Source organism: Astyanax mexicanus, chromosome 5 (genome assembly GCF_023375975.1).
Source record: "Astyanax mexicanus isolate ESR-SI-001 chromosome 5, AstMex3_surface, whole genome shotgun sequence".
NCBI lineage: Eukaryota > Metazoa > Chordata > Actinopteri > Characiformes > Acestrorhamphidae > Astyanax > Astyanax mexicanus.
In genome coordinates this window covers 19,658,735-19,685,256 of record NC_064412.1, presented here as the reverse complement: position 1 = coordinate 19,685,256, position 26,522 = coordinate 19,658,735, and the positions used below count along the sequence as shown (strand labels likewise).

At 36.8% G+C, this 26,522-nt stretch overlaps 1 protein-coding gene across 5 annotated transcripts in view; it reads right to left on the bottom strand.

Moving 5' to 3' along the window:
- opa1 (OPA1 mitochondrial dynamin like GTPase) overlaps window positions 1-22,609 on the bottom strand; it is a 50,504-nt gene extending 27,895 nt beyond the window's left edge. The window contains exons 1-22 of one of the 5 annotated variants that reach the window (XM_049479085.1): window positions 22,417-22,609; window positions 19,407-19,725; window positions 18,000-18,096; window positions 17,782-17,889; window positions 16,527-16,574; window positions 14,635-14,723; window positions 12,014-12,160; window positions 9,428-9,481; window positions 9,210-9,314; window positions 8,263-8,349; window positions 8,005-8,118; window positions 7,212-7,292; window positions 7,025-7,099; window positions 6,852-6,923; window positions 6,539-6,638; window positions 6,322-6,452; window positions 5,040-5,112; window positions 4,875-4,947; window positions 3,891-4,006; window positions 1,995-2,059; window positions 1,700-1,780; window positions 314-475 (exon numbers count right to left, since the gene is read on the bottom strand). In XM_049479085.1, coding sequence (XP_049335042.1) covers window positions 314-475; window positions 1,700-1,780; window positions 1,995-2,059; window positions 3,891-4,006; window positions 4,875-4,947; window positions 5,040-5,112; window positions 6,322-6,452; window positions 6,539-6,638; window positions 6,852-6,923; window positions 7,025-7,099; window positions 7,212-7,292; window positions 8,005-8,118; window positions 8,263-8,349; window positions 9,210-9,314; window positions 9,428-9,481; window positions 12,014-12,160; window positions 14,635-14,723; window positions 16,527-16,574; window positions 17,782-17,889; window positions 18,000-18,096; window positions 19,407-19,725; window positions 22,417-22,445 — 2,226 coding nt within the window. In that variant the 5' untranslated portion in view covers window positions 22,446-22,609. The remainder of the gene's footprint in view (window positions 1-313; window positions 476-1,699; window positions 1,781-1,994; window positions 2,060-3,890; window positions 4,007-4,874; window positions 4,948-5,039; window positions 5,113-6,321; window positions 6,453-6,538; window positions 6,639-6,851; window positions 6,924-7,024; window positions 7,100-7,211; window positions 7,293-8,004; window positions 8,119-8,262; window positions 8,350-9,209; window positions 9,315-9,427; window positions 9,482-12,013; window positions 12,161-14,634; window positions 14,724-16,526; window positions 16,575-17,781; window positions 17,890-17,999; window positions 18,097-19,406; window positions 19,726-22,416) is intronic. The other 4 variants (XM_049479086.1, XM_049479087.1, XM_049479088.1 and 1 more) reach the window with 4 other exon arrangements.
- Between the last annotated feature and the right edge of the window lie 3,913 nt (window positions 22,610-26,522).

Here is a 26,522-nt window from a genome sequence, read left to right as displayed (position 1 = left end):
CATGACATTGGTGCACTACGTTCAATTAAACCTGAGAGAATATTTAATTAATTCGCATTAAAGCACACTTGTTCAAGTTCTTTAGAAAGAGTATTACTTATTACAATAATAAAATGCATCCCAATAACAATAAAATATCATCATATTGCCAATTTACATTTAATATGTGTCTTCTAAAAGTTTGTTTCTTACTTCTTGCTTTTTTTGAGAAGAACGTCTTGAACAGTGCATTTAACATACACCAACCCACACGTGAACTTTAAAAACCTCCACTGGAAAAGAAAAGCATCACAGGCAGTCAGAGCTACATTACCTCCAGTGCTTTGTGTGGGAGCTGCTTGTCTGTCCACTGCTTGAGCTTAATATCTACTGTGGTGTTAAAGGTGCCCGAGTCCATGGTCTGTGCAGCAGGCAGGTAGATGTTCTCAATAACATGTGTGGACACTCTCTCCCACAGCTTCTTCTGCAAAATGGACTCCCTACATAATCCACAAGAAAAAAAACACAAATGTTTAAGTCGTATAATTACAATAACAGCAAGAAAACGTTTTCATTGAATCAGAAAAAAGTTGCCACATTTCTCAAATCTGTTTCAAATGTAAATGTTTCGACAACAAGACAAAAAGCAGAATATTCCGTGGCTGATGACCCGGCTCATTTATCATGAAGGACTGCTCATATTTCATAGTTTCCTGTTTGCTTTGTTCGACCACGGCATATCAATACACATATCTCCAATACCGCCAACTAGAGCGGCCCAGAGAAGTCACCCTCTGGCTATTCATCATAGCATTGATCTGAGAGGCTGATGGAGCTCACTGGGGCCCTCTGCAAACATCTGATCTAGTCCATTCCGCCTGCTCCTTGGGGCTTTTGGTTCAAAACTCCACACACCGCTAGGAGCTACACATCCTGGCTTTAGGAGGAGAGAATCCCCAGATAAAAGCATGGAGGGCTGGGTCATTGCTAAGGCAGCAATGGGAAATGGAAGCGAAGCATCCAGGCATATTTGTTGCATGCTTATTTAATAGTGCAGATGCAGAAACGGACATAATGGTCTTTTTAACATATCTAAACATATTGATGGTTGATCTTTATACTAACAACACAGAGGTGGAAATAATTATAACTAACCAAATAGAACCCAGTTGCAGATGATTAGAACATCGTTAAAGATGTTTTTGGAGGAGCCTGTTCTATTGTTCTATTGCAGAAATATTGTTTAGTTTAAGACTCATCACTATTACAAGGTCCAAAGAGCTCTGTAAAAGGCATATGTGTGTGGAAGGGGATTTTAAAAAGCTTTAGGTTAATTAGAAATCTGTCGCTCTACTGTCGAGAAAACTGCCAATATAGCAATTGTCAGGCTGTCCTAGCAATCTCAGCTCAACAGCAGACCCTAAGAAGCATAAGTCAGTGAATCATAAAATGTCATAACTAAGTAGAATAAGCTTTTGACACAGTTAGTGACAAAGTATAGCATCTACCATCAGAAAGAGATGGCACAATTTGCTTCTCATGGCAGGTGTGGAAAAAGAGAACCCTGGTCGTCGAAAAATATATAATAATTATGGGGAGTTGTAATTTTTATGTGACTATATGCTCAGCCTTAATAAAACTTCAGAAATTACAAAAAAAAATATTGCAACATCCAATGTATACAATAATTAAAGATAGTGGTAATAAAAAACAAGTAAACTTGCCAGTGTTTTGGTGTGACTTGGCTCAAGCTGATCACCTCATCTAAGATCTCATTCTTGGCTTTTTCATAGAGCTCATTCTGTGAAACAGAAGAAAAGATCATATTTGCAATATTTAAATCCATTCGTTAACAGTTATTCTACAGAACATATTTATCACTCCAGTGTAATGTGAGAAGGGAATTAAAGAAGTAAATAGGTTGTGTGCAATGTTTTCACACAGCACCTCCTGACCCAGCTCAGCATAATGTTCAGCAACTAATTAGAGCAGATGTATGAAAGTCTGTGTCTTACCCTGTCTAGCTCTCGTAACCGTGGGTAGTTATTCTTCCACTCTGTCTCCAGGTTGAAGCGGGAAGCTGTATTGGAGGAAAAGAAAGAAAAAAAGCCCAATAAGGAGGTTAAAGTTGCAATTACCTTGTATTAATTACAAAAAAATATAATAAGGTATTAAAAACTCCCTTAAAAAGGTAGGGGTGTAATGGTAAGCGTATTTGTATTTATAACAGTTATGGAACAGAGGTCACAGTTAGATGTAAGCAGTCGAACAGGGGGGAAAAACCTGCTACCTGCTGGGTATCGTTTTCAACTTTCTGATACCGGTATGATACGATACTTTGAATTTGGTATTAATACCAAAACGATACTTTTTTTGATACATTTACTAATTTGTACCCAAGTAATACTAAAATCGATAATTACTCTCACACAATGTATTATTTAATAGCTGACATGAAGAATCTCAATTTCATACTGTCACCATGAGAGACCTCATACTTATGGATCTTGTTGGAACAAACAGTAAGCATGTTTGTGGAACTTAATTATTAAGAACAAAAATCTTTGCTTGTGCTAAAACTACAAATATTTTTCCTACACATACTGCTATATACATTTCATTTTTTAGTTAGTTTTAGTTATTTTTAAAATTATTAGCATTACATTGACAAAATTAAATTAATAAAAAAATTAATAATAATTAATAATAATTGAATCATTATTCATTTTTTAATGCTGCTAGTTCCCTGTATTTTTGAGAAGGGGCCGTAATAATAATGTGGTGTGATTTAGGTCAGGCAGACTAGAGTTTTTTTTTTTTTACTGTATAATAATATGTATTATAAGTCCTTTGAGTTTTACAGCTGTAAAATTGACTGTGGGGTGAGGCAGATAGTGTTCTTTGCTGCAGTGCTGTTAGCCAATCAGAGGCAAGAGTCAAAACCTTTCTTTCTTCAGAGACCTCTTAGATTCAGTGATCTAAAGCAGGGCTAAACAGCAACACCAGAGCACTTTTTCACAAAAAACGGCTCACATAGCATTCTTTCATACTAGGTGACCACAGCTAGGCTAGATTTTAAAATGAATTTAAAAAACGATGGAATGAGACCTTTAAACAATTAAGCTGTATGACCTTCATAACCAGCATAAAAAAAACAGACCAGGTACCCAAATTTATCACAGAAAGTGAGAGACTACACCTAAAACTTTCTCCCTAAGCACACCCTCTCCATCCTCCTCTCTCCCTAAGGGGTTCAAGATCTAGCACCACGGCCACGATCGATGCACCTGCAGCAAGGCGTGCTCTGTATCAACGTCCCCGCAGCCCCTGGGGGACCCCCGTCCCCAGAACACACGGGCCAGCTGTCTCGCCCACACAATGGAAAAGACGCTAATTGCTCTGGTTATCGGGCCGGCCCCCAGCACAGCGGCTGCAATCGATTGCCCACACAAAGGGTCGAGGAGCATCCCACGTCAGGCAATAAATCTAGCGGCACGCTGTTAACGGGAGTGGCCGGTTAATTGGTGGATAGGAGCTTAAGCTACGTGCTGGATGGGGTCTGGATGTTCTAGGGGGAACGGAGGTGAGGTGAACTGTGACTGGAATCACAGCCAACGTGGCTGTGAAGCTCTGAAGTTGAGGTGGGTTTAACAGGTAAGTGGCTGTCATGCTGCTGTTTTGGTTTCTATTACGATTTCACAGCCAGGACCCTAGAGGTTTGACAGCTGTGCTGCCTCACAAAACACTCCAGAACACTGGAATCTTGTTAAGCCTCCGAAGTCAGAGATGGGAATATAAATGCTAGGGCTAAGCATGTGCAGAAATACAGCAATAATCCAGCTTATTCTCCTGAGGTATAATGATGCAGGGTAAACCAAAGTACAGTTTCCTGAGATAAACACTCCTTTTACCTTTAAATGCATCTGCTTGCTGCTCCACTGATTCTCGAACCATTTTCCAGAAGCAGTCGGACACAGCCAGGCTCAGGTTCTTCGTAGTTACCTGGTGGGCCTTGAGCATGCCTTCTCTGCACATGGTCAAGCACACATTATTTAGTGATGAATATCACGAAAACAGTATGAATAAAGCTAGGAATGTCTAAGAAATCTGCAAAAACTTTAGATAAAACTCTGAAACCTTAAGCAGACAAAAATCAAACAAATAAGACAATAAATTAACTTGCCGATTTATATATTGAAGAAAATCATATAATATTATATACCTGTGAGTGGCAAAAATAATACAAACCCTTAGGGTTTGCATGTAATTTAAAGGTGAAATTATGTGTCTGAAAGAACTATCAAAAGAGATCTATCAAAGACAAATGTGTGTCTTTACAATGTTACTTTACAATGTGTCTCATTGCACAAAATAATGAGATTTCTAAGGAGCTCAAAATAAAAGTGGTAATAAGGAAAATATTTCAAAACCCTCTCTACAGAGTTTAGACTCCACCAATTCACACAGTCAGATTGTATACAAATGGAGGAAATAGAGGAATTTAATATAATTATCACCCTCCCCAGGAGTGGCCAACCAATAAAGATCACACCAAAAACAAGGTGTGTAATAGTCTGCAAGGCTGAGGTAACTTCTAAGCAACCAAAGGCCTTCCTCCTTTCTTACACTGGCTAATGTTGATCAATCCATCTTCAAGACAACACTGGTGAGAATATCAGTGGACAAAACTGAACACTGCTGCCCATCTGAAGTTTGCTAAAGATCAAGTGTTCAAGATCTAATGTTTCTTGTCTCATTTGTATGATTTGGTTCTCCTTACTTGTGTGAAAATCTGATGATGTTCAGATTAAATTTATACAGAAATATAGAAAATTTTAAAGGGTTTACAAACTTTCAAGCACAACTGTAAGAAAATGATATAATCAATGACCCACCTCAGCAACCTAGAGCTCTGAAAGAAATCTTCTTCATAATCCTTAATGGAATCTATGCTTTCACTACTGCTGCCTGTGGAAAGAAGGAAGACATTTAACATGTACCTAAAATATATATATATACAAAAAAACATTACTCACATTTTAAATTACAGTACAGTTTACCTTTGCCAGTTACTACAGCAAAGTAGCCCAGTGCCTTCATAGGAAACAGCTTGCCCTCAATTATTTGCTGAATCTACAGAAAGAAACAAAAAATAAACAAAAAAATGATGAACACTTTATGACCAAAATACTTAAATTAATTTATTAAACTGTTAATTGGGTTACATGCACTTACTCACAAACTCTTCTATACAAATGCTTGAATACAAGCATGTTAAAGCATTTTAAATGATACACAAAATTCCTAAATGTTTGTGTACACCTCTTTTAATTAACGGTTTCTGCTACTTTAAGTTGCACCTGTTGCTGACACAGACAAGTCTAGTCCCTGTAGAGAATTATTGCCAATAGAATAGGACTCTGGAGCAGATAAACTAGAGCATTTTGGCCAAATGTGCTGGTGTAACCAGGCATGAGCTAATGGAGTATAAAGCCACTCAGCATTAAGCTGTGAAGCAGTGAAACTGTGTTAGCTGGAATGACTGTGCTCCTCCAATACTTCTAGGATAAATTGGGTTGTTAAGGATGAGTTGATGCTTATTATCCAACATCATGACCTCTTCAATGTTCTTTTCACTTAATGCAATTAAATAATTTGCAATGCAAAGTCTTCGCATGGAAAGAAAAATGTAAATAATAACTCAACAGGCTATTTCATTTTCTAATGTACAAAGCCTTTTGCACTGGCCTGGGCCATAAATAGAAGTTTGGGCCATAAATAATTCTTAAATAGATGACAGAGCATCAGCCTGAACACAATCTCAGTTAAGATTAAAATGTTTACATTACCAAATGATCATACAATGTATGGCCATGGTCTTTTTTTCTTTTATCTTAATATTTTAATAACACTTTTATAATTATCATTCATATGATATAAGCTAAATGTCAACTCTGTTTAATTGTTTATTTTTGTTGTTGTTTTATTTATTTAGAATGTGAAACTTTTATATATTACAATATCAATGTCTGAATATTATCAAAGGTTATATTTGTGCTCGTTTTTGGTACAAATGTATTAATATGCAATTTTACAAATTGTATCATCATATCAGTAGCATAAATGGCTTTAAAATTACAATAAGGTCATCTTAACACCAAGATGCTTTTTTGGAAGGTTTTTGTTTAATAAGTTTTGGAAGAATGTTTGATCAGAGATATAAGGACCATAGTTGAGGAGATCTGACGTAATGTAATGAACTAGCTCCACCTAGTGGACAGAAAAGTGACCTACATGTCTAATAAATGCTTAAAATATTGGAGAACACAGTGATTGACTTACTCTGCTTGGACTAGCCAGGTTCTTCTCTGCTAGATCCACTTTGGTCAGAACAAAAATGGTCCTTTTGCCCTGAGGGTCCATCTGGCTGACCAGATCAGTGACTATACTGCGCTCTGCATCCACTGAGCCATCTGTAAGCGACAGAATAGTTCAGTGAAGATTAATATTTATTGTTCAGTTTCTCATCGAGTAATTGACAGAAGTTTTGAGAACTGACCTTGTATACAGAGGATGATGGCATTTGGGTTTTGCATGTATGCTTTACTGATGCTGAAGATGGTCTCTTTAGTGTCCAAAGCCATACCAGCAGTGACAGTCTAGAACATACAAACAGGTTAGAAAATTAATTCCTAAACTTGATTCAGACCATAAAAAAATCGAGAACACAAGTCTTTAACTTTAATCTCCACTGAATCTAATTTAAAGATTTATTTCTAATTGGGCTAATGATGATATAATATGCATGCACAAATTAGGCCTTATAAATAATTTCATTCCCCCGACACACACATATCTAATGTTAAACTTACACTGATTACTCCTGGCAAGTCCACCAGAACCATTCTCTGAATGCCTGGACCTTTTACACTTAATGAGATGGTCTGCAAAATAATAAAAAATAAAACAGATTCAAATAAAAATTCAGGTTAAATACAAATTTAAAAATACAATGCCTGTGGCAAAGAGCAAATTCTAGGTTTACCTCTGGGCTGACTGTCTGGCCTTCCTTTACACTCTTTCTCATCCTCAGCTCAATCTCACGCCTTAGTGCTGCAAGCTTTAAATAAAAATAAAAAATAAATAAATAACAGAACAGAAACTCATTAGGAGAAAATAATTTGACTTGTCAATACAAAATTGTAGCATATGATTTGGCAGAAGTAACTTACATCATCCTCTTTCCCCAGATCAAACTCCCGGCTGCTGTCTTTGAACATGGCTACATGATGAGGGCCTTCACTTAGTGTTACCTAAAGTAAAACACAACATGTGGTTGGTAATGTAACAAACTTAACAAAATAAACACGGACATACACTAAATATAACCTTAATCATGCTTAAACATGTCTGTAACAGTCTACAGGAATGATTTCCTTCTGTAGAACAACTAAATTAGCACCATTTCTTCTAAAAAAAAAAACACCAATGATCTGTTGTTAAAATAGATTTTACTAAAGTTGTCTTAAAGATATGCATCTTTAAGGCTTCATTCATATTCATTCATTAACTAGGTTTCTCACACTTCCCCACTGAGTTTAGTTTTTTATAACTAATGAATAAAATGTCTATTGCACACACTGACCCAGGGTCAGAATGGTCTGTACACACTGCAGTGGGAGTTCAGTCAGTGAATTAATATGTAGTAGAACAGCATATATTGGAGGCAATCCTAAACGTTAGGCAGATGTTGGCTTTTTCCTAAAAATGATGCTGCATTACTGGATATGTACTAGGACCAGAACACAGCTGCTGGATCACTTAAGGTGGAGCGTACAAGCAAAATGAAAAACTGTTTAATAAGAAGCCAGTGTCAGCTTATACAGTGATAGTTTGAACAAGTGAGTAAACACTTTTTGTGCTTGGCTTTCACTGTGTGGTGTAAGCCCAGCTTTAGTAGGTGTCAGTTCTGATAACTGCTAAAAACAGGACAGTAATCTCTGAGCTTGGGTTCACTTTGCTCACCTTGACTGGAGACCGAGTCATCATCTCGCCTGATCCTCGAGGGAAGATCCTGGCCTGGGCAATCATCTCCAACACACTGGTCTTTCCTGCACTCTGATCTCCAACTACCACCACCTATAAAAGACAACATAGAAACATAGAAAATACTTTATATACCATTAACGAATTCAATCATTTAAGTAGCTTATAAAATGTCCTTTTTGTTTGTTTGTTTTTGGGGATTACTATATGAGCAAAGAGGAACATATGAGAACTGACCCTTGGGAGATGATCCTGGGTATTGTAGTTGGAGTCATAATCTGACAGAATGTCCAGGACCTCAGAGTACAAGTCAATCAAAGACTTCTGCACAGGAATCAATACAAAAAAAGGATAGCATGTCAGTTACATTCAGCACTAGTACAAAACCATGTATATTACTGTACAGTAGGTCCATCTTTTATTGGATGATACAATATTCTGGAAATAATATCTGAGAGATAAAATCTGGAAAAATATTTTTTCTCACAGATATAATTGTAATATAATAAAATAATAATGCAATAACAGACTTTTAAAAAGGAACAAATATTTTTTTTTTATTCAGAGACAATAATAAGTATTTAAAAAATAACATTAATCCACTATTTAAAACATTCACCTGAACGTCTCATTCATATTAGTGGGCTCTCTCTTTATTGAGATTAACAGAATGGACAATACTGTGGTCAGTAAAAAAAAAGTTTATGTCCATATTCGTAAGAAGTGATGTACTAAAACCAAACAAAATAAAACATTAGGCCGAAAGCCAAATACTGATTGCTGAAAATGTTATTAATTAATTCAACTATATATTCATTTATTTTGCCACTTTTTCTCCCACTGTATACATTAAAAAGCCTACATTTATTTTTGTCTTAGTTTTCAAAGTAAACCAATTACAAAACTACTATTTATAAACAGTTATAGAACACCAGACATTACTTAACACTGCAGCAGATAAAACCAAAAGGAATGTTTGCAATTACTAACCCTGTAGATTTTAACTTGCAATTTTACTCATTGTTCAGTAAAAAATTGATATAATTTAGACAAATTTCGTATATGCTTTCTTTTTGCCTATTAGGCTGCCAAATATTCAGTGTCAATAATGTAATGTTTGTTACAGGCTACTGTTCAGTGATAACCAGAGAAAGGACTGGAGTTACAGGAGGGTAAAATCTGACCTTGACTTTCCTCTGGTGAATTCCTTTATCATCCTTCTGCAGCACCACCTTTCTTAGCTCTTTATTCTCCTTTTCCAGTCGCTCTAGCATTCGCTGGTACTTGAGCTGAGAAAATATTTTTTAAAAATGCACTGATAAACTTCCAACTAAAAGTTTTCATAGTTACCAAATTGGATAATGGCACTTACAAAATGAAAAACTAAAGCACATGAACATACCTGGGTACGAAGTAGCTCTTCCTGAAGTTGGTCAACTTTTTCTTTATCTGATGTCTACAGACACAGAAACAGGTTTACAGAACATGAGATAATCTTTTTGTTGTTGTTGTTGAATGGGCAAGCAGTTCTACTTCCCCTCTCCACCCCTGGAAGAATCACTCTACTGCAAAAACAATGCAGAAACTCATGCAACAAACACCAGTAGGCACTGGAGCAGAATCAAGTCAGTGCGAAAGGCAAGAAACATTGATTCCATTTAGTCATTCAGTCTTGGTAAGCATTAATCACTGTACTGAACCACATTATAAAAGACAAAGAATAGAAGCCCTGCAAAAGATGGTAGAATTATCAAAACAATCCAACAAAGAGGAATCATTGTCAGTTCATCACCTGCAATTTATTTCTAAATCAAGACAGCACACCAAAGACAGCAAAAGCACCAGATGATTGGGGTTGGAGGGGGAGACTTACAAAAGACAAATACAACACACACATACATGTATATATGATATGAATGAGCAGGTGTTGTTTTGTCTATTGTGTATAAATATATGTTAGAATACCATGTATCCTGTTAGGTTGTCTAAACTTGCAGGCAGGCAGCTAAAGCAATAACAGCCTGATGCACTGCAGTCCATGCAGCAGGGAGACACACTACCTCATGCAGTGAAAGTTATTGCAGTGTTAGTATAATTTTAGGTTGAATCCTAAACTTAATTTGACTGAAAAGGAGGTGGAAAGGGTTGGAGTTTTCTTTTTGGGTTTGGTTGTCGGAAGTTGGTCAACTAAGACCTTTTAAACACTTCTATTGATAATATAACAAAGCAGCAGCGAACACAGTAATTACCCTAATTAGTAGCAATCAACTAACTATACATAAGGGGGCTACAGGCAGAGAAGGGCAAAATACTTTCAAAAAGGCTTCAGTTTTAAGGGTTCTACTATTTACAGCCTGAGAAGACATTCATACTAACATGTATTTTAACAGATAATATGAACAGTCCCTGTTCACACCTTTTATTAATGTTTGTCCTAGGTGGTCTGATCACAATCAATAACCAAAAGTCATAGGCATTTTACATGTGCCTCCTCTGCCCACTTGTGACCAGATTTTTCGCATCATTTCTGCTAAAAGGGGACGGTTAGGCTAAGAGAGTCTAGTTTTGTTTTTTAACAAAAAGCCTATCAATCAAGATAAGGCAGTTAGTTCAGCTTGTGCACGAGCCACAAATATCATTACCATTATCATCAATATCATCAATAGGTTCAGCCAGTTAGAATAATTACATTAACAACTTTGATAAGGCAATTATTTATTCTTTTTTTTTCTTTTCAAATTTTATCCAATTTTTCTGACCAATTTGTAATACTAGCACACGCCTCCTTTGACACATCTGAAGCCTGCCATTTGCTGGTTTTCAAACTGAAAGTGAAAGAGCATGGCCAGTTGGGCACTCTCCGACTTCAGCTGCTGACAGCAAGCAGAATTCAAACACTGGTCCTTGAAACAGTGGCAGCAGAACAGGAATTCTGTTCCATTGGTGGAAAAATCTAAAAATGCTGTTTTCTGTCTGTAATGCACACAAAGAATTAAACATTTTTTTAATCCAGCGTTCTAGCTTCTTTTACAATGGCTTCTAAATTTTTTTTATTGGCTGGTTCAGGACCTATTCTCATAGACAACAGGTCTCAAATAGTGTTATGCACAGAACATTTTAAGAACAAAAGAAAATTGTCCATTGTAATGGATGCAGGATCTGAAAGGGTTCAAATGACAATAATATGTTTTATTTCAAATAGTTTTAGGACAATTTATCATCCAGACAGAAATAATTATTGGGATAAACTGAAGGAGTGTGCTCTGCTATATCGAGTTGGTGGTGGACATTGTCGTCTTGAGGTTATTATGTACGTTCCAGCAGGGCAGTGACACAGTCAATATAGTTGGTGCTTTCCTGTTGGCTATGCATCAAGATGCTTTAGTGAAACAGATGATTGTAGCGTAAAAATAATACAGTAATAATGTGGTTTGAGTGATCAGATTACATTGTGTCTTCAAGACACATTGTACGCCACTTACACCTGTACTTTGTGCTCGCCACTAGATGACTGAATCTCCCAAAACGCACATTAATTCCAGGTGTGAACAGGGCCTTACAGTGGTGGGCTTACACTTTTGAAGAATTTAACAATTTAATGCAACACATCAAACCTTCTGATACAAGCGACTGCAAGGGAAGTGGGTGTCTCCATCTAAAGTCCTAAAAAAAGGCTCTACAAATCCAGTCTAGAGTAATTATACTGTCAATTCTGCGATTCTCACACCAGTCTTAAATCCCCTGCTATTCTGTGTTCTGTGTTTGTATTCAATTTAAGTTCCATTAAATCAAATTAAACTGTATGCCGACTTATTATTATTGCAAAGAAAAATCAGATTAAAATCAAACATTTAAAAGAATGCTGCAAAAATTCCCATGTCGCGCAGCCGAACTGCGGGAACTACTGAACTACAGAGAAGAGCCTGAGTTTTTGGTGGACTGGCTTGAGAAGTGCAGCTGCAGAGGTGATGGGGAGGGGGACCGTCACCTTGCGCGAGGGGCTGGGGTTCGGGGCCTGGGTGGGACGGGGTTGGGACGGTGGGGGAGGCGCATTAGCGCCCGCCGCCCGCCGAACCTCCTCTTCATGTTGCTGGATCTGTTGCTGAATGAGAATGAGTTCGGCAAGCAGCCCCTGCTGAGGGACGGCACAGTGAGAGAGAGGGGGAAGACAGCGGTCAAACAACCTGTTGATCATGGGCAGGACATTCTAGAAGGAGTCCACAGTAAGTTTAAATAGCTGCAAGCTGCAAGACACAGAACAATTAGGTACTACCATGGTCCAGCAGCTGGCTGTGGCTCTAACTTAGCCTAATAGAGCTTAAGCTTACAAATAGCAGGAGAAGCAACTGATACTGACAATCAGCAGCATCTACCTTCCAGAGGGTTTCACTGGGTTTGAAGTTGATGCACTCAAACCACAGTCTAAGAGCAGCTTAAACTGAAACAGGTGCTGATATTTCAAAACTATTTCAAATGTTGCTGCTCCTAAAAAGGCAAATATGAAGCAGTTCTTATAAGCACACAGATGATGGGTCGCTGAAAAGATTTTAAGAAGCTACTGAGTGAGTGATTTATGCAGGAAGAAACACAAAGCTTGCTGAAGCTGAGGAAAACAGAGCTCCTGCCCACTGGTGCCCATTAAGATGTAAAGAACTATAATTCTGGATCATACATTGACATGCCAGATGTCACAGGACATGGGACTAGTATCGTATGCCATGACTTTTTCCATTGGGAAAAAAAGTACTCCACTGACCTGTGGGATGTATGTGATGGGGTCTGCTATATTGAATGTGGATGTAAATTCTTTTAAAGTCATTTGTCTGCTTGTACTCAGAATTCTAGCCAGACACCAGCAGTCAAGCTCATTACCGTCCACTGCACTGTCCACTGTGGGTTGTAATGCCTTCTATGAGATTTTAAAGAAATGTTTCATCCACGTGGCACCCCATATCAGGCCTTGCTTAAACCCTGATCATTCATATCATCTTGCAATAGGCATGCTGGCCACTGCTAAACCTCACTCACAAGACAGTACCTCAGAATTTATAGGTATGGGCATTCCCAAACCATTCCCTGGTAAAATATACATACTGCTATCCCATGACTTTTGGCATGTCCGTGTTTTAAAGACAACAAAACCAATGACAATTATTAACATAATAAATGTCATCAACTGTCATTATATATACCGTTGACACAACTAGGACATATTAGCATTATCATATCTTATTCCGTGAAGTGCAGTGTATGTGAAGCAAAAAGACAGCACTCAACAAATGGAAATAGCACAACACTGAATACATTTAACATGGAGGCTTATGAGGACAGACATATGCACAGCAAATGAATGAGGTGAAATATAATGAGAAATGCATGATCCAAAACTTCTTAAAAAAAAAAAAAACATAAATAAAAGCCAATTGTCACAGAAGCAGATAAAAAGGTCAAACGTTCGACACTGCTTACCCTTAGTTTAAGCTTAGACTATCACAAACAGTAAGGGAAGTATCTAGAAGTAATTGAAGGTGCTTCTTAAGCTTTTGATGTATCACATTTCATTTTAGAGGGTTTGACTTTAGCATTGCCAAGCTGCTAAGCATCAAACAAAGACCCTGTTTACACCCGGTCCATTCATGTAACTAGTATCTGGATTGTATTCTGATAAAACATGCATTTACATTTGGTAGTCAACTGGTAGTCACTGCTATTGCATGTGGTTGAAATGTGTTTTAGTCCATCTCCGGAGGCAGTTTAGGGGATTAGATCTACATCAGTGTCGTGGGGAGTACAGGTCTGCCATATCCTATTTTATGCAATAATATGGCCAACATTTTTGACCATAAAAAAATTATATGCGGGTCATTAAATAAGCTGCATTTTAGTTTTGGGTTTGATATTTTTTGTCACATTAATTTTGTCACATTTTCTTATTTTATTATACCTATTATTTTATACAAAGTCTTAGTTTAAAGTTAAGTTACTGTTTATGATTTTTTGCAGTGACTTACTGTATGGGGAAGCATTTTTATTTTCAAATGTGTATTTAAGATGATACACTGCTCAAACATGCAAAACAACTGTGTCTCAGAATACCTACTGAAGTCGTGTGAGTGATTCTATATGTATCTGTTTAAAATTTCCAGATATTATCCTTGTGCTCAATCCAAATGAAATGACCTGGTATAAACATGACCTATGTAACCTATCCAGATACAATCTTCATACTAAAGACGCATGATCTGACCAGGTGTAAACTGGTGTCCTGTATTAGTGCTACACCATCAGTCTTGTGAACAAAATAAAACAATTTTCTAGTCAAACATGGCCAAACCTACACTGAGACAGTCTTAGCAAAAGAGCAAAAAGCTGTTTAGTTAAAATCGAAATCGAAAACCCTGTGACCATGTGGAACATATTACCTCAATTAAACCAACATCCATCCAACACGCCTTATAATTAAGGCTACAAAGTCAAAGCTAAGTAAAACTTACTACAATATAAGCAAATCCACTAATTGTAGAATGAGCCTGTGACTTTCTGCTATTGATTTGCAGCCAAAATCATGCCATTCAGCAAGAATAGCACTACAAAGCAGAGGGGACTTGCCTTCTTAAACTGCTTGTCACCACTCTCAGGGACAGCTGCTGTTGCCGAATGGATCTCAGTTGCTTTCAAAGTTGGATCACCTGAAGTGTCTGAGAAAACAAAAATCACATGAACTGACAACTGTTATTTAACAATGATAACTTTAATAATTAATAAAATTAAACTAAACATCAGTTTAAACTTCAAACATTCTATGCATGCAATCTGCAGAAATCCCAGACTTCCCCAGGAACCACAATTAAAATAGACTCAAACGTTTGAAAAGTCCACTTTCAGACTAGTGTCCACAGTGCCAGAGGTCTACAGCATATAAATGTCTCATAGTCTCAAGCAGATACACAGCCAAATCTTTTAAACAGCTATACAAATACATACAGAATGGGAAAATCCGTAAAAAGCTAAAATATCTAATAAATATATAATATACAATATAACAAAACAAAACAAAAGTTGCATGTTTGCTTGGCTTGGAACGTAGAAAAGGTAATTACTGTCATTGCACTTTTCAGAACATTTGAGCTGTTAGTCAGAGACCAGAGTTGTGAGAGGCAGGGAATTAAAATCAAAAGAGGTGACACAAAAAGGCAAATCAGCCTTTAAGAACAGGAGTTACACAGTCATGAAAAGATGTGGAAAAGCAAGACAGTTAAAATGCACTGAATGATATTTAGAGGTCAGTAAACCCAGTGCCTGCAGCAGTAGACAGCACATTATAGAATGTCTGATTCTTCACATGGGTTGGAAGTGAATGTCTTAGATCATAAAACAAACAGTTAAATTCACTGCTTGTGCAAATCAAAAAGCCCTGAAAGGCAGATATTTGACTCTGTGGTCTGCATATTTTACATCTCAGCTGTAAACGAACAGACATAATCAGTTTAAACTGTTAACACCGTAATTTCCGGGCTATTGAGCACACCTGAACGTAAGATGCACCCACTAATTTTAAAAAGAAAAAAAAATGTATACATACCAGCCACACCTAACTATAATCAGCAGTTTTCTACATTATATAACATGTTATATTTACACAGAAAGATGTTACAGAAACTTTTAAATAAACAGGCTTTGTACAAATAGGCTAGGTTACATACCGCGAACAGTGCTGCGATATGGCTGGTTTAAAAAATAGTCTACGAGGAAAAGTGTCGAGTCGTGTAAAGTGTAAAGTCGCTACCGGTAGCCTATCCTATACTGCATTTTGACCTTTTGATTTTTTTTTACTCTGCTCCATGCTGTCAGGATCCACTGGTAGCAAAAATCCCTTTTCCCATCCGGCCATTTTTGGTAAATTATTTCTAGCCACTTTTTATACAAGTCTTCTACTCAGCTCGGAGCGCCACTTTTATATGCACAATTCACGCTAATGTTGAGTGGCTGCAAATACTTTGTTGTCCTAAGGAGTCCTGGATTAATTAAACGCTTGTTTTATTGAAAACAGTTTGGGTGAGGAGTAAAGCACTTTTGTTGCTTTACTGTAAGCTTAGAATAAACTGATGTCTTTATGTCTTTTGGCAGCATGAAGATTGTTAGCACGTAAACCAAAAAAAAACACAAAACATATATTAGCAGCACAGTCATATAAGCTGCAGTGGTCGAAGTGTGTTTCGAGAGAAAAAATAATAATAATAATAATAATAAATAAGCGGTTTATAGCCCAGAAATTACATCAATTTTCTTACACATATGGCTTTTAGGAAAATCTCTGTGCCGAATTACTACACAATGCTGTCTTTTCCAAAACAAGAAAAGAAATGAAGAGGTGTTTTGACCCGTCCTTAATGGAATACACCTCCATCAAATTAAGTCCAGTTACAGCGAAGGGGAGGCAGAGAGTGGGGGGGATTTTTCGAACAGCGCAGGGGGGACGGCACTGTATGCTGTTTACACACCTAACAACAGATGCAGACCAGAAGCTCCAATGACTTCACTACCCACACCTGTGAAAACGTGAAGGGAGGGAGGGAAGGGGAGAAACAAGAGGGAAAAAAAATGAAATGGGGGGAAAAAAAAAATCAAAAAGATGGCAGCAAAAGAGTTGATATCTTATTCTGGAGTCCCGGCAGTACTGCATTACATATTGTTCAAAATTTCCAAAACATTACAACCCAACTGAGACTACAACAATTACAACCAAATTATATATATTTTTTATGTTGGTTTCTTTAAAGCTTTTTTTATCATGTATTTGGGTCTAACTGATGCAATGTGTCCCAATACTTGTGTTGCTGGGCGGTATGACCAAAAATGTTTATCACAGTATTTTTAAAGATTCTGTTGGTTTCACAGTATATTACTGTATTTTTATTTATTTTATTTTTTTTGCATGACTGTGTTTTAATATAGGTTTGTTACTTACTGTATTGTTAGAACTACATATAGTATCAAACCATTAAGGATTTAAATTAAGGCTTTGATTAGAATTGGGTTTACTTTGTCTCACAAAATTATCTCTTGCGATTTGCGATTATTCTGTACCTAGGAGCGATTCTGGGCTCGTCTGGGTGATTCAATTCATCTCTTTTCTGAGTGAATAATTTTTGATTGCTGTGGTTTTTCTACACAGTAAAGAACAGCAGCAGGAGCTCCTCAGATAAAATGCTGTTCCCGACAGGACAGAGTGTTTGGCTAGCGTTAGCAAGCTGTATCTGCTTCTTTGGCGGTGCTGTTTTACAAAGCAGTATGGTTGTATGTGAAAAATGCATATCGGTTTTAATTTTCCCTCCGGTATACTGTATAAACCGGTATGCCGCCCAGCACTAGTACAGTGTATGTGAATCACCAGCCTCAGACTACCCAGTGTGATATAATTTTCCTCCTGATATGTTTAGATCTTCCTATTATGTAATACTGTAGAAAATAAGACATCATTTGGACTCCTATTCTAATAACACTGGAGCATTTTCTATCAGGATAATTATACTATTATTAAGATGTAAGTAAGCATAGCCCTGCTTCAGTCTGTGCTGTTTTCTCACAATAGTTGTGTTCTTATTTAATGTGCTACATTGCTTAGCTACACCACAGCAGTGTAAATGCTTCTCAATAGAACAAGGGTACTCTATTAGACAAAAGTTGTTGCAGTAGAGCGGTGAATAAAGTGTCAATATAATCTGAGATATTACAGAATATAAATATGTTGCTCACCACTGGAGAGAAGACTTTTGAGGAAGGTAAAGTTCTCTCCAATCTTCTCCATGTCTGGCAGCAGCTTCGCAATCTCCTCCATTTCAGGCAAAGCAGCGGCTAGCTTGTCTTGAACAAGATACAAGATACATATTGTTATTATTCGCTGCCAGATTTAAATGAAGAAAAACAAGGTTTTTGTGTGATAAATACAAGATATCAATGCAACTTTTACCTACCTAAGTCAATATTTTCAGCCATCTCCCAAACAAAGTCAGGCACTATCCATGTGTACTCGCTAAAATCAGGAAGCATGTCCTTCCACTCATCATACGTCTGAGGGGCAAAAGTTTATAATGGTTTATGAATAAAATTAAAACAAAAATGGAAAAGGTCATGACAAATGCCCTATAATACATAACCTTAACATTACTAAACCTAATTATACTGTACATTAAACTAAATACAGTAAGCCTGACAATTCTTTAAATAAAATGATTTATCCAATAACCATCAGAAATAATAAGCAATATTTCCCATAACAGACACTGCTGCAGAGTGTTACATAACCTGAGTTAGGCCTCTGCGCTGATTTATTTACTTTGTAAACAAAAGTAGGCAAGGTAGCAGAGTGGTCAAACCACATAGTTTGCAATTAAACATAACATATATTGTCTTGTAACTTATTTAGAAGTCATTCCACTAAGGATTAAAATACATATTTAATCTTCTGTGTTGATAGGTGTGGTGAGATTTCTATGAGAATGGGAAATAGACAAAGGCATTTGTTTGCATAAAAATAGGAGGTAACAACTCCAAAATACAAAATACAGAATACAGTCTATTTAAATAATTGATAACCACATAATATGTAAGACCAATACAATTGTATTCTGTTCTAAAACCAATTTATAACAAATAATCTAATGACAAAAAGCACAGATAATAAACTATCCTGAATAAACACAAAAAGCAAACATGATAATTTAAACAACTACCCTTCTAAAAGTTAATGCATCAAAAAGGTAGGGATGTGCAATTTTGTAAAAAGAAAAATAATAGAACCTCCATATTCTTCAAATATATATATATGGGGATTTCCAAATAAAAAACAATAGAACCTCCATATTCTTCAAACTTATATGGGGATTTCCAAATTAGTTTAAAACATTTCTTAAATAACTGTAAAACTGTATTCAGTTTTATTTATTTTTAGATGTGTCAAAATAGAGAAAAACTGCACCATATAAAGCGATCAAATATGCAAACTAATGTTTTTAATACATTTATTCTCAGGGGGGTTAAACTGTGCAAAACAATAAAACTTGTACAAAGCCAATATAAAGTCAAACGTTAAATTTAGCATTTTTTTATAGCAAGCAGCTTCCTTCAAACTCACAAGCAGATTTTAGATACAATAACTTGAAAACATTACCGTGTTATATTTCAATTAAGAAAAAGTGCAAAAATTAAACCACATTAAAAATAGTTATTTACAGGTTTCTGACACCAGCATGATACAATCTACTGAGATTCCATCTGACATGTTCTAATTGCAAAAATGTACAATGTAGAATAAACAATTTTGAAATTTGCATAAAAACAGTAATACAAACATTAAGAAGGACAGAACACAGAAGGCCTACCTTTTTAGCAGTGTATCCTCCTCCAACAGCAGAGCCCAGCAGGATGTAGCGCAGCTTCAGCAGCCTAGCGGCCAGACGGGCTACCCAAAAGGAGCGCTGCTGCTGGTAGCCGTGGCCTCCCGATCGAGACTTGGGTGGGCGCATGGGTAGCCTGGACAGGGACGTGTAATGGCGTGCAGAAGTACAGTGAGGAGGCCTCTGGGGGTTGCTGTTAGACGAGTAGCGGTGGTGGATGGCACGAGAGAAAGGGTGCAGTTTCTGCAGAGGCAGGCGAAACCTCACCCCCATCCTGGAAGGAAGGAGGTTCCTGCAAGCCACGCTGAGAAGAAAAACGAAAAGAAGAATTTAGGTTGGACACTGGACTGACAGAATTATTTGTTGGGGTAATATGATAAACACTTATTACAATATATCATAATATTTCCTTTGTTTTTGTCCTCCAAGTGTATGTGTGTATATTCATTGTTTCATCCAAATGCAAGGATATTAAAAAATAGTTCTTCTTGTTGTCTCTACTGTCCAACTCGATTTTGGAGCACTACTCTAAGAATTTAATTGTAGTCAAAATTGGCAAGAGCGTTATTGAGGTCACATCACCCCTTAACTTACTCATGCTCATCCACAGACAAGGACATTGTGCATTACTATAACAATTATTGCCCAATTCAGGGTGTTGTTTACAAGCGCCAGAGAGTCCTATTCTATTGGAAACTCTTCTTCACACTGATAAGATGAGCTGTGTGGTTGGTGTGGTAACATCACTGCCTGCCAGTATGCTACTATGAGGGACACTGGGGTTCAATTCCAGGTCTGAGTGACTATGATGGGCTACACTACTAAGAGTCCTTGGGCAAGGCTCCTAACACTAACACATCTCTGTAATAAGAATAACCTTGTAAAGCTCTCTCTGTGATTAGTTTCTCAGGTTTGTGAAAAATATTTCACACTTCTACTCAGTGACAAAACTCACAGTGCATGGCAGTGGAAAAATACCTATTTTATAAACGCAAGGTGACAAAAATCAGAGATGCCAGACTGGAGGGGACTAAAATTACCAGAGGAACACAGAGTTCAGCGAAAAACTGTAGGTAATTCAGCCTGTAATTTTCTCAGAGGACATCTGAGAAAAACACATACATGGTAGTTCTGAATGGGAACAAAATCACAAAGGACCCCTGTAGAAGAGAAAATTACCCCAGCACCTCCTGAGAAACTAATCCCGAATGGATAGGGTTAAGTTGGCAATGTATGTAACTTTAACAAGCTGAATACATTTAGAAGAGGTTTCCCCTAACATTTGGACATACAGCATACATTATTATAATTATATTAACACCTAAAATATTAAAATTAGGTTAACAACACATTAGGGCTAAGGAACATGACATAAATATTGACTTAATATTATATCACGATAAAATACACAATAGTGGTCACGACTCATGACTAAATGCATCCGCAGTGATAGATACATTAAAACCACAATTCAAAAACATCTCCCAAACTTAATACAGTAGCTTTTAATAAAAATACACTTCAATTCTTCTAATTAAACTGAACTAATATCATTGACATGCTTAATAAACTATATTGCCAAAACAATATAAAAATTCACCTCACAATAACATATTGCTTCAAAGCGTAGTAAGTTAAGCCTCCAGTAATACATTTCCACACTACTTCTTCAGTAATAAACTGTGATAATAAAAAAGGAATATTTCATGTTTACTTCAGACATTCAGACACACTTCATATTCTCAGCATATAAACTGAAACTGAACCATATGGCAGATGTCAAACTGCGAATTGTGAATAAGAATCGAATTAACCTAACCTAGCTAGGTTAATATGAATAAACTAGCATATGTTCCAGCTCTGACACACACTTCACTCAGATAGCTAACCTAGGCTATGTAAATGACCATGCTTGACAAGCCTCGACCAAGCTAACCAGTTAGCTCTACAGCAAAATTACAATATATCTAGCTAAGTTAACTAACTAGCTTAGTAAAACCTAGCATACTAATTTGCTGACTTTTGCTACCACGTTGAATGTTACATCAGCTATGGTTTGTCAGGTTACCTAAACAGCTACTAACTCTCTTATTCATATATAGCTACGTGTAGCTAACGCTAGCCAACGAGCCAAGTTCCCCATAAAACCCAGTGTTAGCTAGCGAGCTAATGTTATAGTACAAAGACGTTTGGCAGGGGCAACAAAATGTTATTTTGGATGAGTTAAGTTAGTAAACCACCTGGGTGTTATATAGAGTGGGTGGATGAGTGGGTGGGTGGATGGATGAGCCGCTGTGAAGGAACTACTCTAGTCACGGCTGACACTGCTAGCCGGGGTGTTGTATCTTTTTATGCCACCCATCTATACGTGCTTCCTAAAGGCACTGCGCATGCGTTTCCTTACACCTTTTAATTATTTTTCCGTTTTGTTTAAATGATAAATGTGTTTATTATTATCTTTTTTGTGTGTGTGCATGCGTTAAACATTCTGGGCTCGCTGTCATTAGATATATATACATATAATAATAAAAAAAATTAAACCGTTTCTAATTACCTCTCATTACCTTAGCTACCTTTACCCTGATACAGTGTTTTAAACTATAAAAAATAGCACATAGCACATAGTGGGATCAGGCTCTAATATGTTGCTTCTACATTTTTCCTTAAAATATATACGTTAGCTACACTAGGGAAGCACGGTTTGACAATGTAGCACAACTCGACAAAACACCGGCTAGCTGTCATATTAAAGCAGGGAGCAAATGAACACAGCGAAACTACAGTCAAAACCTGACTACACACCCTCACAGGACCTGCCAACATCGCTATATTCATATTCTCTATTTTATCCGTGCTCTCTTCACCCACAACTAGAGCTACAGGGCGCTGTTTTTCACTGACTGTATCCACTGTAGCGTTAGTTAATGCTAGCTCTGGACGAGCAGCTTAGCTGAGTTAAAGCAGCGAGGCTTAGCACACAGGGACCGTATCTTACCAGGCAACAGCACTTCCAGCTCGTAACATAGCGCTGTGAACAGTTAAAGGCGCAGACTGAGATATTCAGGATCTTCTTTCAAAACAGACTGTAATTCATCTTTCCTGATGGGGGCATTAGATAGCCTGCTCGCTAACAAGGGCATTGCCAGCGCTCTAATGCCCAGTGTCAAACGAGTACAGGGAGCAAAAAGTATTTCCTGGTCACGAACGCAGTGGGCAAAATAAAAGTCCTAGGTTAGTTGGTTTACACCATAGACAGTCTCTGGTTTACACAGAGGAACAGTTTTCCACACAGCCCTGGACTACACAACAATTGGAATAATTATTTTCCACTGAAAGGTAAATACTAGTGCATCTCAAAAAAAAAATAGAATATTATTGAGAAGTTACTTTTTTAGTAATTCAGATCAAAATGTGAAGCTCATATCTTATACATAAGTATTACTCACAGAGGGATCTATTTGAAGCATCTTTATGGTTGATAATTATATAAATAAGATAAAAATTCAAAAATAAGTGTCTCAGAAAAAATGAAAATTATTGAAATCAAGCCAAGTCCTGCTGGAAAATGAAATCAGCATTTCTATTAAAGTTGTCAGCAGAGGAAAGCAGTGCAGTGTTTTCTGGAAACCAAGATACAGGATAGCCTCTAAAGTAACTATCTATTAATATAAAAAAATCCCTTTATTGTTAACTAAAGGAACAGACTGCTAAAATTAGGTAACAATTAATAAACAATTAAAGAGAATGGTTCTCTTTAAACATACATTTTCTACCCTGACCCATTAGGACTTGTCAGACAACATTTTAAGTCATATTAACTTACTACTTTTGCAAGTAGCACCTTGTGTATCGTAAAATATGAGCTAGCTAAGTCAATGCAACTCCTGAACCACAGAATTGATGTAAAAGAAACTCCAGATTTGGACACCGTTTAAATGTTTCTATTCACATATTTAGAGCTTGTGCTATTTATGCTATTTTATGTAGTACTGTATAGTAAAATCAAATATTATTTTTATGGCATAAAACCAACCATGATCAGATATGTATACACAGTACACAGTGTATATCGTTGCTGTCCAATGAAAAACATTCTTCATTCTTCTTAAAAGCATTTTTAGTTTACTACATACTTTGAACACATTCATTTAAACTCTTTTTACATTGACTTTCATTAAATATAAATGTAAGTTTTTATAAAATCTAAATGTTTAAACAAACAAGTTGGAATGTAGAAATGTCAAAATTTCCAAATAAAAAATTATCAGTGTGTGCAGATAACATACAGCGCTGGTAAACATATGAAAAGAACATTATAATGTCTAATCTCTTCAGAATGTGTTTTATTTATGTACAAATTATTGGAACTAGGCCACATTTTAGTATATTCTTCAGTTTCTTGCAAGAAAATAATACTTTTTTCCATATTACATTATGGTAAATAAACACTATTTTCACTCATTCAAAATCTTCTCCTTCTAACACCAGTGTATGATATAAAGTCTAGTTTCAGTTTCTGTGTGTTGAATTCCTGTGTGTGTTTGATGATTGTGGCAGTATGAGCAGTCAGGCTCAGCCATTCAATCCGTCTGCCCTGAGGCCTTCTGTCCTCCGCCCTAATGAGCTCTAGCAGCCTGCTGGCATCTAAAAGCTTCAGCCGCCACTTTCAAATAACAGTATTGCTGTTTAAACTTTACACCAATACTCATAAAAACTTTTTATTAGTAGGTTACTCTGTTTATGCTTAGGAAAATACATTAATGTGGACATTAGATATTCATTAAGCGTCCCTAGTCCTTAAAGCTAAAATTCTTAAACTAATCTAACAGAGAGATTTAGCTTCTTTATAGGTAACAAAAACCTAAAAATCTATATATTTAACAGGTACAAACAATGTCTGTTATAATAATTTTTCATTAAAATGTAATCTTTGGCTTTTGACCATTTCAATAACTATTTGAGCACATTATCCACAATGAATCAAACTGTATAAGAATTTCATAGTAATTACATACTGTATCTTACATTAATCAACTTCAGCCCTTCAGTTTATTTTTAGCAATAGCTGTGCTGTATATAATAGAAATAAGGATTATGGAAATTATACATACATTTAAATCAAATTTCAGTGCATCACTTTTGCAATGCAATCCTTTAGAAGACAATCATTTTGCCCTCCATACTGTATCTAGAGCCTCCAGCTGACACATGCAAAATATCAATCCGATACACCATGCACTCAGGCATGGACATCTCTAGTCAATCGTAGCTATCAGCCAGAACACGAGACACAATCAATCCATGTTTGTGCTTAATAAAAAAGTCGTGGTTTGACAGGGTCAGGGCTCATGTCTCGATTATGCACATGTCAGAGGGCCTGCATCAATACAGTCTGGTTGTGATAAAGTCTGTAATATTTTCCAGACTGAGGCCAGACGTACTGGTCAGTTTAAACTATAATGTAGGTCTGAATGTAATTTATGAGGGCCACAAGGTTATTTCTCTTTTTTTGGGCAGTTTGCTGTGTGTTGCAGCAGAGCATGAGGTAATAGTGCTGTGAACTGTGTCAAGAGGTTTTCTCAGGCTTTAGGTAAACCTCCACAGAGGCCACGGCTTGCTGAGACAATTATAGTCCTACATGCTCCAATTTAAGGAAGAGTGCTTGTGTGATAGATCATCCCCAGGTCTGAGACTATGTTTAGATGCACTTTCTTCTGTTCCAACTCTAAATCCATTATCCCTATATGTAGGAGCCAATAGTGAACATGTGTTTGTTTGTGTGTGGTGACCCCAACTAAACCTCTAACTAAAGTCCAGTTACAAGTGATTACTATGTATATCTGTTGACCTTGCTTTTCCCATTTACTGCGTAATATATTTTGAGTAGATGTTGATACTTTCCGGTCAAAAGGCTTTCTACTAAATGTTGTACAATTGCTTTGAGGATGTTGGAGTATGATGGTGAAATAAGACTAATAACACTCTACACTGTAAATCACTGTATGTGTGTTTGTCAATACTTTGGTGGCACAGAGTATTGGGTAAGGGTTAGGAGCTCATGAGGGAGCTTCCAGTATGCTCAGCAGATTTTTTTTTCTTTTTGTTTAAGTTACGCATGTAACATTTTTACGATACACAGTATTAATCCCAATGCTTTTATACACAGAGTGAAGGCATCAGCAGTGGCAGATTCTTTCATGGGTTGCACAGTGTTTTTTATTCTGAACAACATTTAAATAACCCACACACTTTACAGGCTTACATACAGGCTCATATATTTAACATGGACAAAAGTCAAGACAGATGAGTTAATTGAGAATATCTTGAGTATTTCTACCCTAAGATGAACTTAAAGTGAGAGTCTAAGCTCTGCCTAAATGGGTCAGAACAGGTGAAGGAACTCACTGATCCAATGAGGACATGTCACACACTGCAGCACTCCCACATCTCTTCCAAACAGAGTTTATATACTGTTTCAGTATCTCTATATGATGTGTCCAAATGTTAGTAGACACATATTCATCCCACCTCCAAAATCAATTTTAAGTATTAATTAGTAGAAAAGAGAAAGCTTGTGTTGCAGTACCAGCCTACACTAAATGTTTTAATATTGATGTGAGTTGCTGTAAGGGCTTAAGTGAGATCAGGTACAGATAAACCAGATAACCAGCTCATGTGGATTTTACATAACTTGTCAACTGATGGCTAGCTTGATAAACCGCACACCAAAGCCCAAAAATGCTTTGAAAATTCACACTTTGGTATTAGTAGACCCTGATGACCAAATGTAAGCCCTTTTGGTTGTGATAAATTACCTTGATATGTTTAAGCAATGCTTAGCCATTTAGGATAAAATGAGTAAGTTTGTCACCTGTTTGTAGTCCTTCTGGGCTATTGCCAAGATAGACTCACATTTTCTCAGTCTATGCTTTATAGAGCTATAAGAACTATAGAGAGGCTGCATCATGCTGTCTTCTCTGCTAATGTGTTCCATGCCTGGCACCCATGGTGTAGAAATAGGATTTGGAAATAGGATTTTGGAAATAGAGTCATAAACACAAACAGATTTTTCTGCTCCATAATAGACTATTCAAAAATAAA